Genomic DNA, 18558 nt, shown 5'->3' with positions numbered 1-18558 from the left:
TCATTAGTCGCATAAGACGAAGCTTAATTTTGTTTACCTTCTATTTTAGAAACCTATCATACTTCGAGATTAAATAAAAATAACATCATCTAAATTAAAAATTCCCATTAAAAATTTTGGTTATATTTGTTAAAAAATAAATTGACAAAACGCCCTTGTTTTTACATACAAGTAAGCATTGTTTTTTTATTAGTGTTTTTTTCTTTCATATTTTTTCTTCTGCTAAGTTGAACATGCTACGTATATAACTCAGAAATATGAGAAGAATGAGATAAAAAAGGTGTTTAATTAAAAATAAATTCAATTGAGGCTTCAGGTTTTTGAACTTAGTTTTAAAAATTTTCAAATTGTATATGAATTTATCAATTGTTTCCTTTTTTTAAAAAAAAAAAAATTCAATGTCCCGTATCTAAGGAAATCAAGGGTATCACTACCGTTAGGCTAATCTAAACTTCAACTGTAATGGAATCTTTATTACCAAATACTAATAACGGCTTTGTGGGTGTTTCTTATTTAATGTGATTGTATATTTTGGGATAAGTTATTAAATTTTCTCAATCAATTGAACTAAGCATCTAGGTTCAATTGCTTCTTTTACATCAGAATTTTGAAGGATCACCCCAGGCTAATCCAAGGTTCTCTCTTGAATTTGCAGCATTGGGATCATTTTATGGTCAACAGTGAGGTTGATTTTTCCAAATGCCATTTTCGGGTGCAATTCCATGGACTACCACACGGCGCTTTTGACCCAAAAAAATGCAGATCAGTTAGGAAGTCCAGTTGGTGAAGTGGTCATGTATGAAAATCCTATGATTAATGGCAGATTGACTAGGACTTTTATGTTGGAATATTTATGAAATACATATATACATATATATATATATATATATATATTATGGATTTGCATTAATTAGATATTAAGTCTTGATAAATTGATCTTTATGATTTTGTGTGAATTGTGATAGGTGGACCACACAAGTGAGTCCATTTAGAGGCTCAACTTATAACTTTGTAGCCGTTAGTTATTTCTTATCCTTAACTAACCAAATCAAAGATGATGAGAAATTTTAATTTATTAATTAATCATTAAGGCGGTTACTAATGTGTTTCCTATAATGTGATCAGTCAGTAACCAATACGACATGATACATTTTTTTATTATCTCTATTATCTCGGAATTCTTTATAAATTAAAGTGGATTGTATATTTGCTTATACTCGAGATAATCGATGCACCACAATCAATCATGAATTCTTTAGGTATGTACATCACTTCACTCAATCTTATTTGTTTTACATGAATTGAGATACCAAAGTTAACACTTTATCTGTGCACGAGTGAGTAATTGATCTAAATGAACCATTATTGATTAGACTCTGGATTCCCCGCCCACAGAGGAAGCCAGTTTGGGCTGGGATTCGCTATGAACGTCTGCACATTTTCTGCTATAAGTGCGGTCGTATAGGACATGACGGGAAGAATTGTCACTACACTGATGGAGAGATGGAGAACGAGTCTGATGTTGGAGAAGAATATGGCAGTTGGCTCGGTGTTTCACATGTTAGAACCAAGGCATCAAACTAAAAAAAAATGCTGTAAAAGAAACCAAACACTTAACATGTGCCTTGTTCTTGTTAAGATGTAGCTTTTTTCTTTTGCAAGATTAAAGAGGGATGCAATAGCTACAGCATTAGTTCGCTTAAATGGCCAACTCTGTCAATAAGGTATGAACATAGTACAAACATCAACGTTCCTCGTACTCACCTTATAAAGATTGTTTATTTTCATGCAGAATGCTTGAGAAGATCAAAAGGAAAGGTGAAATTAGCAGCAATGATAACTATTAATTCTTCAAGATGTTCATCGCATATGCTTCAGACAACAGAAGACGAAATGACCAACACTCAACACACTTTCTATTCACAAAAAAAAAAAAAAAAACCTCAACACACTCAAATCCAACTTCCCCCCCCCCCTCTCTCTCTCAAATGAAGAAAACCCAAATTTTCATTCATGGCCTCATGCTCAAGACCAAGTACTGTAACTAGCACTTAATGGTTCCATGCCAATGAGCACATTACTCTGGCTTTGTATGGCCTATTTTATCCAAGCAGACCATGATTGTACCCACAGTCTCCCCTTCATCCCACGCTAAAGACTCCTTTTCTAACAGCTTCACGATCTGTCCAAAACATAAGAACAGTAAGTGATTAACTTTAATTGTGCAAGAATCACTTGCAGAGGACATGAGAGATATTACAACAAAAGTAATTATGCAACTTAAACAACTTGAGTTGGTGCTAGATAATAAAATCACATGCAGCATCAAGCAATGAAGCAATTTTGAAAATCAGAAGACAGTAAACTACTCAGATTTTTCATTTTTCTCAGTTCTCAATTCTTATTAATTAAAATAAAAAATAAAATATATAATCAGATACAATAGCAACTCAAGCTTTGATATTCTCCAGTTCTTTGTCTGTAAAAGCACGTGATAGCCAAAGATAAAATACATACAGGTTCATCTGGTGATTTAACTTATCTTTAATCATGCATAGGAAAAGAGGAGCTACCTAGGATGGCCAACATACATGCAGCCATTAAACAAAAGGAGCAACGGGAATAGTTATTTCGTGAAAAAAAAAGGAAAAAGAAAATGTAGCATCAGTAATAATTTACTAAAAAATATCACAATTATCATCTAGGCTACTTAAAATGTTCTCTACCAAAAAACCATAAAACCAAAAACTGTAATAATATTCTAAAATTAAATTTCAAGAAATTAGCTGATCTTACCCGTCTTTTTCTTTTTTGACTCGGAGAACCTTCAGAGAAATCTTGATTACTTTCATCAATAATAACCTTGAGGTACTTGAAAGCAGCTGGAGATAATAAGCAATTTTTTTTAAATGAAATAAAAACAATTAGAAGATTATTAGGACCTGAAGACCACACCGACTCAGTAGATTACAATCATAATTCACATGGAATACCAGATAGAGACAAATGGCACTTTATTACTCGTAAAATCTCCTTCGGACCCTGTTGACGTAAGTCAACCATAAAATCTTGTGACTCTCCATTCCTGCCAATAAATATAACAAGAGACATGATATAGCAGAAGAAAAGTTTTCCTGCTGATCCCCTTAACAATAGTAAAAGAGAACATATGAGCAGGCAAAGGATATTTTAGAATAGAAGACACAAACTTAGTTTCAACAATCATTTTATTAGATTCGTCATCTGCTTCACGTGCTTTTGTGAGAAAAAGTTGCCCCTGCCATCACCAGAAAATACATTTTTAGAATGATATATTTTAAGCAAGTATAGCATATTATAGAAATTGTATATTGAATTCAAACAATCATTTCTGAGGTATGGTAATAACAACCCTAGATATCTTAAACTTGATTAATATGATAGAAAGCAGTGACTTTTATTTCATAATGGAACTCATCATTCGGCACTGTTTATGACTTTTCTACCTCCTCCATAAGTTTCTTTGCTTTGACAGAATCCCCTTTCACAGATGCATCAACAGCCTGACAAGTAATCAACAAGTCTACTTTAGACTCAAGAAAGGCCCAAAAAATTGGATCCAATTGCTTCAGTGCTATTAACAGGAACAAAGAATGCAATTTACTGCTCTATGATATTCAATCATTGTTGCTCGGTACTCCTTCACAGCTTTACGGAGATTCTGGTACTCATCTTCATCTTCCGGATCTGATAAACATAGGTCATATTTTACATAAGCAATGGATCATTCTCAGGCTTAGGAATGAAGTGAAGTTATGGAATCACTACTATATAGCCAAAGAAGGCTTCAAAGATTGCCTTGCATAACTCAAGAAATTCATAAATTGACCACGATAAAAGTCATGCACAAGCATGATGATAATGGATCGAGGAAAAGATACTAAACATTTCCTGATGTCTGTATTTTCACTTTTATCCCAAGAAAGACAACCGAATTTAAACTGGTTTCCATATTTAAATTTCTATAAAAAAAAAATTATCCTTTAAATTAAAGCGATTGACATGCCACAGAAAATGCATGCTGTAAACATTAACAGATACATATTTATTTAGATAGTTCTACCAAGTCAATAATTTGCATGCATCAAACTCAAGTTGATCGCAATCACTGGCTTTTTAATTCAAGGATATATTCGGACACCATAGATGGCATATTGAATAATTTCAGATAGGGAAAAAAGGGTTCAACTTTCACATTCTACGTATCTTATACTTAATATTTCTGTTACAATAGCTGGCTAGGGAGTGGCTTTTAAAAACCAGAGTCATAAGAAACAAGTTTTACAGAATAAAGAAAAAGACCATAAAGATTGAGGGAAAAATTATCTACCACCTATGTTTTCTTGTCCCAAGTAATTTGTGTCAGTCTCGTATTCTTCCGGGGAGTCTTCAGGAGGTTCATTTACCACTTCTCTGTAAGGTGAAAGCTTTTTCCCACCCTCAATTATTTTCTTAGAAGACTCTTCAGAATGCTCACAAATTTGAGACAAAGAAGTCAAGACTTCTTGCTGAAGCTCTTCTCTATCTTTCCTGTGCCAATGTAAATCAACTCCATCGTTTGAAACTTTGCTTCTAGATCCAAATAAACAGAGAAACCAAACTGAGACACAAAAATGTTTGATCGTTCCATTACAGAACAAGGCCAACTAAAGCAAAAGACTAAGGAGATTCTCACTTTCCTTTGACGGTAACCATGCTGACAGATGTAGTAGATATTAACAGATGCAAGAAAGAAAAGAAAGAAAATGGAAAGCCGGAGCATACCCCGGATAATTTACATTCTGTGACTTTATTTCATATGAAGGTACTTCAGATTTTCGTTCCCTATCTGTCGACTGTGAAAGCACAGTTAGATTAAAAAAAACACATGGCAATCATAAAATGGACATCGGAAAAAGATGGATGTAAAAGATCTTATAGGACATAACACCTCAACAAAACAAAAGCCCAAAAAGCTAGGTTTCTTCTTCAGACAATAGTCAAGTGCAATAATATAAATAAACATAAAATAGATTTCCAAACAGAGAAATAAACCAGTTATTTATAAAACAAAGGAGGGAAAATACATTTCATAGAAACCTTTCTGCAATCCTTGATAGCAGTAAGTTTTATAAACTATTTACTTCCTCTACTTTACAAGGTTCGAGAAGAAGAAGAAGAAGAAAAAGAAGCAATGGCATTGGCTACTTCAAAATGCACAAATCATCTGAAATTCAAACGCCAAAAATGAAATTGACCTTTTCCTTTCATTAGCAAAACCATATTAGCACTTAAATGTTCAAGCATAAGTATGACAAACATCTAATCAAATTTTTGAAGATGCAATAATGTTTCCAATTAGCCTCTACCCTGCAAGGGAAAGCTGCTTTACCTCACCTAAAAGACATACAATTAAATCCTCTTGATATAAAGATATTTACTTCCCCTTTCAGATTCAAGAACAGGAGTAAGCTAACATATAGATCAAAATATATTATATACAGTAAGCATGCACAGAGAAGCACCCCAACTTAATGAGCTTCAATTTAAGATAATCTTGATGTTAATACTTACCCTTCCAGAAAATTCGCCAACGACACGTGCCACTTCATCAGAAGTTAAAATTGATTCGCCCATCAATTTATCCATGCTCTGAATGATTTAAAATATATATATAATATTGATATTAGTGAGGTTTCTTAGAGGACCACAACAATGTCATCAAATGAAAAATGACACTAGAAAATAAAAATAATGAGGAGGAAAGTAATGCGTGAGAGTTCACCCATTTGGACATAAGATATTGACCCTAGCAATTTAAACTATAAAACCATGATTAACAATGTTTTATATAACTCACGGTGCAAAGAATAAGAAACACTCAAGTAGGATATACATATCCCATAAAAGATAACCAAGTTGAAGAACAACATTGTCAAGTTTGGGCGGTCTAAACTCTAAACAAGATAATAGGTGTCAACATGCAAATGATAATTACAACAATAAGAAAAAGTAAATCAAGAAAAGAAAAGAAAACACGTAAGGCAAATTTTATGTACCTTTTTCATATCATAACCGCAATTATCTGCATGTTCGCAAATGAAGCTCATTAGCTTTTACTACCAAGGTATTATAATAACAAGTTCTAAACAACAGTTAGAATGAAGGATAATTATTGTACACGCTTTTCTTTTGGACCATGATAGTTTTGTATGTCATATGCATATCAACAGATCACTTGAACTTAAAGTGACAAGACAAGGTTGCAGGATCAAATAGTTTAACCATTGAAATCTATACAGAATGAAAAATCAGTCACCAGATGAATAGCCAATGAATAATTAGTAGGAAAATACCAGTCACCGGATTAATTTAACGATAAAGATGGGTTGAGTAACCAGTTGAGATTTCTATGATTGGAAAAGAACTGATGAAATGGTGGTCTATTGTGGAAAAAAGGTTGCATGTCATGTAATGTGTAGACAATGTGAATAAGGGAAAAAAAAAGACTATATGCTTTAGTACTAGAGGCAAAATCCTCGAAATTTATATACCCAGAACTTCCCGTATCTTCTCTCTGTCAAGCTGAAAACCATGTCCAAGCATTTTAAATACGAAATCTTCATGTCCTGGTCAGGCTGATTATGGTTTGAAATATTTGGCTCACAGTCAGCAACCAGGATTTCAGACATTGCCAGCAAATTTGCATCCAACTTCAATGCCTTAGTCGTTCCATGATGAGACATATTTGATGATTGGATGGATCTTACATAATCCTTACCAAGCCTGCTTGAAACAGTGCCTACTGAAAGTGGGTGAAACTCGGGCTTTGGATCCTTGGAATATCCTTCTTGAGAGGAATTCTCAGAGGAGAAACCATCTGATGATTTTGCACATGCTTCAACCCCGGCATCAGCATCAGGTGAATTTGTTGTTGAGGTTGAGGAGCTCATCTGCATGTCAGACAATAATACACCAGCCAAGTCTGCATCCTGTTTGGCCTTACAAAATGCAGAAGCTATTTCTTCAAGAGAAAATGCAGAGCCAAATGCATCAAGCAAATTATTTAATGCCTTTTCTTCATCACACTTGAATCCACTTTGACTGGAGTCTTCCATGCTAATTATACTTCAATACCACTTTTTGGGACCTAAAGGCACAAAGAAAGCGTTAAGCATTGAAGCAAATAATAGTGCATTATCCATGCTCTGAATGATTTAAAATATATATAATATTGATATTAGTGATGTTTCTTAGAGGACCACAACAATCAAAACAAATGAAAAATGACACTAGGAAATAAAAATAATGAGGAGGAAAGTAATCCATGAGAGCTCACCCATTTGGACATAAGATATTGATCCTAGCAATTTAAACTATAAAACCATGATTAACAATGCTGTATATAACTAGTGCAAAGAATAAGAAACACTTAAGTAGGATATACATATCCCAGAAAAGATAACTAAGTTGAAGAACAACATTGTCCAGTTTGGGTGGTCTAAACTCTAAACATGATAATAGGTGTCAACATGCAAATGACAATTACAGCAATAAGAAAAAGTAAATCAAGAAAAGAAAACAAAAAGCACAAGGCAAATTTTTTGTACCATTTTCATATCATAATCGCAATTATCTGCATGTTTGCAAATGAAGCTCATTAATACCAAGGTATTTTAATAACAAGTTCTAAACAATAGTTATATGCATATCAATTGACCACTTGAATGTAAAGTGACGAAACAGAGAAGGAGAAGGCACTGAAGGAACGTACCTGAGTGGAGACTGGAGAGTGAAATGAGAAGAGGCCACAGCACTTCGTAAATGGACTCTGTTATATAGAAAACGCTAACGAACAGTATCATTACATACTTTATTTTAGTGGTAAATTAATTAATCAATATTTTTGCGCGTCTTGTTGAACGAAAAAGTTGAGAGTTTGGAAGCTATCCAAGTCCGTTGCAGCCTGGCTCATTCCAGGAATACGCCTCCTTCCTTCGCAAGTATTATTTTTTTATGTTTTAAATTATTTTGGAGCAATACTTCCTTCGCAACCTCCTTCCTTGGCAAGTTGCAATTTTGGTTTTTTTTTTTTTTCCCTAGCCATGCTTCCTTCGCAAGTTTTAAGTCTTTGAGTCTTTTCACATATATGATAATTCTATCCTGTCCGCGGCACCGAATGCTCCTGGCCCTCTATTTGAGTCTTATTTCACCCCTATCATCTATTTAAATTATTTTTTAAATATTTTTAATATTTTATTTGTTAAAATAAAAAATATAAAAAATTTTAACATTACATATGGACTATTTAAAGTGCATTTAAGTAGTTAATTTATAAAATTTATAAATTTTAGTATTAAATTATGTCATCTAAATTATACTTGAACTATATAAAACCTATTTGTATAGTCAAATTATAAAATTATAAATTTTTTAATATTAAATTGGATTGCTAGATTAAATTTGTATTGGTTAGATTACTAATAAACAAATATATTAAAATTTAAAATTTTTTTATATTTTTTATATTAATAAATATAATATCAAAAATATTTAAAAAATTAATTTAAATGGACGACAAAGGTTAAATAAGATTGAAATGAAGGGCTGGGATTGCTTTTGGCTTTGATGAGCATGTGATGCTCATCTTTTGCAATGAGCATTGAATGCAATTCCTAATTCTATCAGGGAGAATTTTAAATAAGGATCATAGATGTGATATAATTATTAGCGAGTCTCAAAAAAGTCTAAAATTTTAGTTTGGTCCAGAGGAACAAAAGTAAAAATAATTTTAATTTTAAAAAAATTAAAATACCATTCACTTGTTATGTAGAATTAATGTTTGTTAATTTTTTTACTTCACTTGTTAATTTACCAATATCACTTATAAATTACATTCGTTTGTTGGATAAGCAGTAACATTTACTAACTTTACTTATTAATTTATCAATATCAGTTATAAATTGCAATACCTGTTAGTAATTTATAATTGATATTAATAAATTAATAAGTAAAGTTAAAAATTTAATAATTAATATTATTACTTATAATTGAACATCTGTCAAGTTTTATATAATTATTGATATATTAACTCATGTCATTTATAACTCATGATAATAATTTGCAATTAGTGTCAAAAGCACACATTTTGACTGCATTTCAACTATTTGGAAACATGATTGAAGAGTTTGGATGCCACAAAAAAAAAAAGGCTCTTCATGCATTTGCAGAAATCAAGGTATAGAAATAACTCGAAGTGCGTAATCAATGCACCTGATATCAAAATATAACAATTTCTTTAATTTTTCTATTAGTCTAAATGTTTTCTACCACCTTTAATTTATGCCATAACAATAATATCAACAATCTTTAAGAAAAAAAGCTATAAGCAACCTTTTATACAGGATAATTACATCCTCTCTTTGTCTAAATTCATCAACATCGTATACTCTAGGGTTTAGTTAAATACAAAATGTTAACAGCATTTTCATGAGTTAATTTCGCAAGCCTATTAACACATTCATTGTATCTTATTTTTGACAACATAAAAAAAGGGTAAATAATAGAGGTTCTAAGTGGGTTCTAGTTTGCTCTCTCTTGGTTTGCATGCTAATACTCACAATGGTTCCCCAAAGTGGTGGCCACTGGAAACAACCTCTAGACCGGCCAATGAATTCTCTCAAGACCTCCAAAAATACTAAGAAGGCAAAGAAGGGCTCTTTGGAAACATTGTTGTCCTTTGATCCCCCTACTAAAGATCAGGTCATGGAAGTCATTAAGGAAGAAATTTCTACCTCCCAGGATTCTCTAATGGAATAAGATTCAGTTCCTTCTCATCAGATTAACACTACACAGCCTTCAGTCGACTTTGAAAGAAAAATCATCCCTTATAAAGATTTACTTTTAGGCTACAATGGTGTAGCTAATAGGACTATGATTTGTGATGATGACTGTGAGGACTTCTTGCAAAAAGATGAAGCTTTTGACTGGAAACTTCCTAAACCATCTTAAGCTTAAAAGAACTCATGAACCACTATCCCATCGTTGAAGTGATAGAGAAAGAATATAGCAACTGGTGTAAATCATGGAACTTTGGCCTCGTCATGACTATGTTGGCCAAGAGAATGACCCTTAATAGCATGAAATCATGGCTCATGCATTTATGAGGAATGCAAGACTTGCATGTTGTCAATCTACCTAACAACTACTTCATAATGGGATTCACCAATAAAGACCTTTGACATTAACTAACTTCTTTCTTCGAAGGGCCATGGATAGTTTAAAAACATTACTTAGTTGTTCAATGCTGGACCCCATATTTTGATCCTATGATCAACACTCTAAGTAGAATGGCTGTTTGGGTTCACATTTCGAACATCCTAATGATGTATTACAATAAGCATTTTATTTAGAGGCTTGAAAATCATATTGGTCAAACCTTACGTGTTGATTTGAATACTCTCTCTGAGAAGACCATCCTTGATTCCAATACTGAATATGGGCATTTTGGTCTAATATGCGTTGAACTTGATCTCCAAAAATGCCTCGTCCCATGTGTCATTGCTGCCAACAAAATTTTCAATGTGGAGTATGAGGGTCTCAACCTCATCTGCTTCAGCTGTGGGCATTACAGTCATCATAAAGAGCTATGCCCTTACCACTCTCAAGCCTCAATAGATACTGTGACAGTTTCATCACAGTCAATAGAAAACCTTCTGTCGATCTATAACATCCATGGCTCTTGGATGATTTCCCTAAATACATTCAAACCTCAACTCTTAAGAAGAGAGACAATGAAAAATGGCCTAGGTGGGTAAAGGAGAAGGTTGAGGTCACAGATGAAAGAGACATGTCTGAAGCAACAGAATGGCTTTACTATCCTTAAAGAAACTGATGATGCCATGGTACTTGAAGATAATACCCAAGCAAAAATGGGGAAGGATTAACTGCCTATGTCAGCATAGATAAAGAGGTCAATAAATCCTCTAAGTCTAATCAAAGATCCCATCCTTTTAAGACTGCTTCTACTACTTCAATGAGTCAAGGAAAACCTACCTCTTCAGTTAAAAATAAGGATTCTAGACACCCTCTGGGCTTAGTGATTGAAGAACACCCTTAGCCCAAGATACCCCTTAAGACTAAGGATGGATGCTTGGCCTGAAACATTGTTGTTCCCTCCATCCCAACAAGCCAGGGACCTAGAGCCTATGTTGTTGTTAGTGGCTGGATTAATCAAACTGGATTGATTAATAAGGACAAGCCCATCTATCTAAAGGAAGGTGCAAGTGCTCACCTCCAGCATTTACAGTCTGTGAAAATCATGAGTAGCTACCCTTCTCCTTCCAAGCCTACTATTACAAAGAATTCACCACTAAAACCCTCAAATCCCGCCCAAACTCTACCATATGGATCTATGGAAGAAATGCAAGGTCTTGAGCTGTCTGCTCTTGCCATGGCAAATCTACCTAAGAATGACACTATCGCAATTGTGCGACTCAAGAGAGGCCAATAAGCCTTACTCCCTTCTTTGTTGTTATTTTTTTATGATTCTAGCTTCTTGGAACTGTAGAGGTGCCACTGAGCACACCTTCCCCTGTACTATCTGAGATATTGTTGCTAAGTACTCAATCAATGTTCTCTACCTTATCAAAATTCATATAAGTGGGTCTTAGGCTAACAAAGTTGTTTGTAGATTAGGATTTACTAACTGGATCTGTTTAGAAGCCATGTGTTATGCTGTGGCATCTGGGTCTTTTAATGTAATGACAAAATTTCTATTGACTACATCTCTTCTAGTGTTCAACTTTTACACTGCCAAGTCACCGACTGCCTTTCTTGTACTTCTTTCTCTATATCTTTTATTTATGGTGACCTTAATCCAACTAGATGTAATCAGCTTTGGCAAAAAATTTGAGACATTACTCTTTCTACTGATAGTTATTGGCTTCTCCTAGTTGATTTCAACTCTTATTTAAGCACTTTTGATAAGTCTAAAGGTGGCCCCCCTAATTGGTCATCCATGGATCAATTTGCCAATTGCATTTCTGAAGTTGGCTTGAGAGAGATTAATTTAGTGGGTGATCCTTTCACATGGAAAAGAAACCATATTAAGGAGTGTCTTGATTAGGCCTTGTGCAATTCCTCATGGGTAGAGAACTTTAATGATTGAAAAGTTTATTATTAACTTTGATTTAAATCTGATCATAGACTCATCACTCTGGCTAAAAGCCCCTTTGAACCCATATGCCCCTGTGTTTAATGCTTTGCCTAACATGCTGCTTGGGCTCTTGAAGAAGGTTTCTCCAACCTTATTGATTCCTAGAATAATGTCCCGTGGATTGAAGGCACTAGAGCTTTTGCTGCCAATGCCTCCAACTAGAAGAAAAACTAAATTGAAAGCACCCCCAAGAAGAAGAATACAATCATTTGTCGTCTTAAAGGTATTGATAAGGCCCGATAGAAAAGTGACAAAAATAGACTCTATAAATTAGAAAAATAATCTTTGGTCTGAATATAATAAACTCACTACCTAGGAAGAACTCATTTGGTACTAAAAATCTTAATGTAATTGGCTCCAATGGGAAGATAAAAACACTCATTATTTTCATGCCTTAGCTAAAGCCAAGAAAAGGAAAAACCGTTGTGAAAGCCTCTAAGATGACAATGGCAAATGGATTTTAGATCTTGACTTTCTTAAAGCCATGAGCTCTAGCTTTTATAAGAATCTCTACTCTCATGATAACTCTGTCACCAATCCCTCTTCCTTTATTGCAAACTTTCATAAGCTTGACTATGCTACCATGACTGACCTTCATTGCGAGCTCACTAACATTGAAATCAAGAATACTGTCTTCACTATAGGAGCATTCAAGGCCCCTGGACTTGATGGCCTTTAAGCCTATTTCTTCTAATCCTTTTGGGACATAATTAGTGATAGACTCTGCTCTTATGTCAAAGATTTCATTCATAACCCTGAGCTTATTAAAGATATATCAATAAGGCTAACATTGTCTTTATCCTAAAAATTAACTATCCAACAACCCTTAAGGACATGAGACCAATCTCCTTATGTAATGTTAGCTTCAAAGTGGTCACCAAAATTGTTACTAACAGACTTCAACCTTACATAGACTTTTTGATACAGCAACAATAGTGTAGCTTCACTAAAGGGCGTTAAAGTTGTGACAATATCATCTTTACACAAGAAGCAATTCACTTTATGATTGCTAAAAGCTATGTTGTAATTAAAGTTGGCCTTGAGAAGGCCTTCGACTGCCTTCGTTGGGGCTTTATTGAAAACGTGCTAATATATTAGTCTTCAATCTAGCCTAATCAATCTTGTGATGGCTTGCATTACTAATCTCTCTATGCGTATCTTATCGAATGAAGAAGAAAATGAAGAATTCCAACCCACAAAGGAATTTGCCAAAGAGACCCCCTTAGTCCATACATCTTTGTGCTTTACATGGAGTGTCTTGGTCATGTTATCTCTTTTAATGCAACAGGAAGAAATGGAAACCGCTTAAGTTTGTGAATGGTTGCCTTAAGCTCTCTTATCTTTTCTTCACCGATGCTCTTCTTATCTTTAGAGAAGCATCCAAAAAGCAAATGGACATTATAAGAGAGGTCTTAAAGAAGTTCTGTACTGATTTGGGTCACAAGATCAGTCTCTATAAAATCAAGATATTTTGTTCTCCCAATATCTATATCAATAATCCCTTGAGCTCGGTCATTTCCTTAGTATTGGCCTTTCTACCAATCTTGGGAAATACCTTGGTGTTCTTCTTCTTCACAATAGGGTTAATAAACATGCCTTTGCTGTGATTTCCTATAAAGCAAAAGGGAGCTTTCATCTTAGAAAGGTAACTACCTTAATATGGCTGGTAGATTTGTTCTCATTAAATTCGTCCTTACTGTTATTCCTAGTTACAGTATGCAATCCATCCTTCTCCCTAAATGTATTATTAAGGAGGTTGAGAAGTGCAGTAGAGATTTTCTTTGGAATGACTACCTTAGTAAAAGGAAGCTTCATCTTGTTGCATAGGAAGACATCAATAAAAGTAAATATGAGGGTGGTCTTAGTATTAAAGACCTTCACTCATAAAATCTGGCCTTCATAATGAAACTTTGCTAGAATCTTATTTACCAACCTAATCATTTATGGGTTTAATGCCTTTGAGGTAAATACAAGTGTGGCTAAGGGTATATGCCTACTGTTAAACCAAAAGGAATTGCTCTCATGTTTGGCATGCCATATGTAAAGTTTGGGAGAACTTCCTTAAGGGTCTTAGTATCCATGTTAAAGATGGTAGAAACACTAATTTCTTGTTTGATTTGTGGTCTCCTATTCAAGAATATCTTGTCACTCATATCTAAAGAAATCATAAGGAATTTAACCCTAATACAACTGTCGTGACTTTACCTTAACCTATGGAAGTTGGAACATTGTTGAACTTGAAAAATTCCTCTCCCCGTCTATGATTCGCGTCATCCTAAACCACCCTCTACCCCATGGTAACCAACTTGATTCTCTTTTATGGAGGTCAGTCAGTGATGGAATGTTTTTTTGTTAAGACTACTTATAATTTTATTAGAGCTGGTATTAAGGAATAATATGGGAAGGTTTGGAGGAAGATCTAGCGGTGGCCTCTTCCTGAAAGGATGAAAGTGTTTTTATGGCAAGCTTCTATTGAGCATTTACCTATGAATCAACTTAGAGCTTCTCTAAGGATTAATGATAATAATTAGTGTCCCTTTGAATATATTTGTGAGGAAATAATACTCCATATCCTTCGAGATTGCACCATTGCTAAAGATGTTTGGTAGCTATATATTCACACTAACTCTTTATCTACTTTCTTTTCTGGACCTTTGTAGGTTTGGCTCTCTTGGAATTCTAAGCATGAGGCAGGAACTACATAACACAAAAATAGCCTTAGATTAAAATATTTAGGCATGTATGCTGGACCTTTTGGAAGGACATATGTTCTAGCAACATTGAAGGTAGATACCAGACAATACAATAAATTTGAAGTGCTTGCCGCTTACTATTATTGGAAGATGTGACTTTTACTCAATATAGGATGGCCATTACTAACCAAACACCTAGAGAGTTGATCTTCTAGTTACCCTCTGCTCAATATTAGTTCAAAATGGAAGTGGATGCCTTTATCTTTGATCTCAACCAATATGCAGTGGGTGGAGTAATTCGTAATCACTAAGGTGAATAGATCCTTAGCTTCCAACAACGACTGCCACCATTCCTCAACACCATTGTTGAAGTTGAAGTTGTTACCCAAGGTCTTCTCCTTTGCAGGAACCTAAGCTTAAATAAGGTTTTCATTTTCACTGATTCTATCAAAGCTTGCAACCTTATTGATCAAGGTGTTGACCACAATCACCCTTTTGTGGATTTCATCCATCATGCACAAGATTTGTGGTTCAATTCCAATTAACTGAATTGTATCACTGCTACAGGGAAGCACTCAAATATGCAAATCAACTCTCAAAGCATGCTCACTCTCTCCAAACGGACTTCCAACTTTGGCATTATGCTCCTAGCTTTTGTTTTGATACTCTTAATGAGGACAGTCATTTTTGTATCCTAAGCCTACATCTGCACTAGTTTTTTCAAGTTTGTAACTTGCTTTTTATGCAAAAAATGTATCTTATTTTGCAAAAAATGTATTCTTCTTTATAAATGTTATGCCAGTGCCACGTTGAAGGTAACACCAAAAATACTATCACTAGCTTCTTTAAAAATACAGTTTATGAGATCATGTGTATAATGCTTGTGCATTTCAATTGTTTAAAAATGTGATTGGAACGTTTGGATGCCTTTAAAAAAAAAAGCTAGCACCAAATAGACTGACATTAGCTTCCTTGAGAGTATGGTCCATAAGACCTAGCACACTTTTTGACTGCATTTCAAATACTTAGAAATGTGATTTAAGAATCTTGATGTCTCTAAAAAAGGTCAAAGGTAAAAATACCTTAGAACTTTTCCATGAAGGGTGCCTGATATACTAAACTTTTATTTGGAACAATATCACCTTGTAACTTTCAAAAAGGATATGCCCCTAGTTAAATCTGGAGATTATTAACTGTTAAAATGAAGTTTGACTAAGGGTATTTTACTATTTTGACCCTCCTTCAATCTCCATTTTCAGTCTTTGACTACTTTTTCTTATCTCTTCCTTCTTATCCACCTCCCACCTTCATATGCTTTGGATCTCGCTATTTCCTTCTTGCTATAACCCCTTCTTGATTGGTTACAGAATCTGGTGATTTTTCATCTTCTTTCTCAAACACCTGAGGATTATTGTCTCCATGACCACACATAGTGACAAACCTAAGGTTGCATTAACAACACCGTCTAATTATGCTGCCTAAATTTCCTACCTCCTTTCAATAGCTCGATCCCTATAACATCTTGAAAATTATTCCCCTGATGAATTAAGCTAATAAAGGGTGATTATATAAATTTAAGTATAAATAAATTTGAAGATAGTTAGAGATGACTAATAGGTCTATTAGGTTCAGCTTTAGTCATTAGTTTACGTTCAAAATTGAATTGGGTTACCTTAGCTTAAATTGAAGAGATAAAATTAGAATTTGGCCTATTATGCATTACGCTGCATGATAAAAGACATTATTTACACACTTCATCTAGCTATTTAGGACCCATTTTGTCATTTTTTATTCCCTCTTGAGTGATTTATGTTGTCAAAAGTGAGAAAATCACCTAATGGGAAGATTTGTACACTAAGGACATTTTGATCCAAAAATATAATTTTATGAAAATTTGGGTTAATATTATATTTAATGTGTTTTATGCCTAGGAGAGTGAATGTAAAATTAAATTTCAAAAATTCAATTTGGTTTGAAAAATATTAATTAATTAAAATCATAATTCATGGTCGTTGACTTTGTTGACCTCATTAAGGTTTTGTGCATGTATATGTGTGTAGTTGGTTTCATGTATGGCAGCCTTATTTTTATATTTTATTATTTTTCTACCATCTAAATAATTAATTTCATGTTCCAAGATATGAGCTATTATGTCACACATATTATTTAATTAAATTTTATTCATTATATGACATAGGTGATATAATGCACTTGGACTTGTATCAATGGGTCAAGGGAATGCAAGAGGACTTGGGAGACCATATGTGGCATAAGAAAAGGTTAATGAATGGGGTAATGGGTAGATCTAATTTTCTAAGTACAACAATAGAGGATTTTCATATTAACATAGGAATTATCATCCAACTAATGAGAAAGTGCTATACTTAAGGGCATATACACAAAGTGGTAAAGCTCTCTAGCCTTTTCAAATTCATTTTAGAATTAATTTTGAGAGCCAATCTCATCCAAACCGTTCTTCATTTCCTCTTTAAGAAAAAATTCAGATTCATAATACACAATTCATTTTCTCATTTCATCTTTCACTTTCTCTTTCTTGTTCATCTTGTTCTTCATTTTCTCTCATCTCTCTCTCTAAAACCCTACCTCTCATCTTCACATGTAGCCATGGATCCTCACCAAACTAGTATTCTTTTCTTTCATCATCCTCTTCTCATCTACACTGCTTGGTCATCCATCTAAGAATGAAGGAGGATGGGCCACCATTTTAGACCTATACCTTTAGCTAAGAATTACTTTGACCTAGCTCTTTCATTTTATTTCACTTTATAATTAATTTTAGGTTAGATTTGATTAGCTTGGACTCTAATTTGAGTATACTATATTGTAATGAAAGATGACTTGTTTAAATTTTTTTTATAGTTTAACTCTTGTAAACATGCATTTATCCGGACTTTTAAGTGTAAATTAAAAATTAATAAAAAAACACAATAAATAAAAATAAAGGAATAAAACGGAGGGGCTTTTGTGATACTAATAATAATAATTTTTTTACCCCAAATCCCCTTAATTATGTTCCCATAAAGTTGAATTTTTTTAAAGGAAATTTAGAATATTTAAAATCTGATTTGAAAAAATTATGCCCTGATTGGGATTTGCTTTAATTAATTAGAAAAATCTGAAACCTAAAATAATGAAAAAGAGTCAAAAGAAAAATTACTTTTTTTGTTTGATTCTATCATTAAGTGAGAGAACCCTAGTTAGCACCTATAAAAGAGATAGTTGTGAAGGAGAAGAGGGGAAGGTAATTGAGAGGGAATTTTTGGAAGAAGAGACGACTGAATATATTGGTAAGCTTTAGACGCAAGTAACCTTTTTGTACATGACTTTATGTTCATATCAGGTTAGGTGTAAAGTTGAGTGATCTTTCGAATGCTTACTTTTATGTTCATATCAATTTTTTTCATTTTAAATTTACTTTTGAGTTCACAGATGATTTTTAATTGTACATCTAATCACCAAATTCTCTTATCTCAATTTGACTTATTTTTTGGCATTATGTGGCTTTTCTTTTTTGCATTTCATTTTTTGTCCAAAATAATTTCCATGTTGCCAAGTCTATCTTTCTTGTGTTTATTTTGTCTTCACTTGATTTGGCATAATGTTCATGTA

At 33.7% G+C, this 18558-nt stretch overlaps 1 protein-coding gene across 4 annotated transcripts; it reads right to left on the bottom strand.

Moving 5' to 3' along the window:
• Window positions 1–1917: 1917 nt before the first annotated feature.
• LOC129305144 (putative nuclear RNA export factor SDE5) lies at window positions 1918–7973 on the bottom strand. Of its 4 annotated transcripts, none has more exons than XM_054945098.1 (12): window positions 7793–7973; window positions 6573–7168; window positions 6078–6103; window positions 5593–5670; window positions 4804–4874; window positions 4373–4611; window positions 3644–3726; window positions 3486–3542; window positions 3210–3277; window positions 2994–3085; window positions 2797–2882; window positions 1918–2182 (listed from the first exon to the last, which is right to left on the bottom strand). In XM_054945098.1, exons 2-12 carry the CDS (start codon window positions 6622–6624, stop codon window positions 2078–2080), a joined length of 957 nt encoding a protein of 318 aa, XP_054801073.1. In that variant the 5' UTR covers window positions 6625–7168; window positions 7793–7973; the 3' UTR covers window positions 1918–2077. The 4 variants fall into 4 exon arrangements, with proteins under 4 accessions (XP_054801073.1, XP_054801071.1, XP_054801072.1 ...); XM_054945096.1 differs by having other exon boundaries at window positions 1919–2182; window positions 4370–4611; window positions 7793–7972; XM_054945097.1 differs by lacking the exon at window positions 7793–7973 and adding an exon at window positions 7629–7647 and having other exon boundaries at window positions 1919–2182; window positions 4370–4611.
• Window positions 7974–18558: the final 10585 nt, after the last annotated feature.

Source organism: Prosopis cineraria, unplaced genomic scaffold (genome assembly GCF_029017545.1).
Source record: "Prosopis cineraria cultivar Desert tree isolate PC_DT_omini unplaced genomic scaffold, ASM2901754v1 PC3, whole genome shotgun sequence".
Taxonomy (NCBI): domain Eukaryota; kingdom Viridiplantae; phylum Streptophyta; class Magnoliopsida; order Fabales; family Fabaceae; genus Prosopis; species Prosopis cineraria.
This window is presented reverse-complemented; position numbering and strand designations above follow the sequence as displayed.

Bases quoted from the DNA above. Each gene is read 5' to 3' on its own strand.
- LOC129305144 (XM_054945096.1), bottom strand. From the start codon at position 6,624: ATGCTTGGACATGGTTTTCAGCTTGACAGAGAGAAGATACGGGAAGTT. The intron at 6,104-6,572 runs GTATATAAATTT...GCGAACATGCAG, and splicing joins GAAGATACGGGAAGTTCTGG to ATAATTGCGGTTATGATATG. The intron at 2,883-2,993 runs GTATTCCATGTG...TATTATCTCCAG, and splicing joins GTGCCATTTGTCTCTATCTG to CTGCTTTCAAGTACCTCAAG.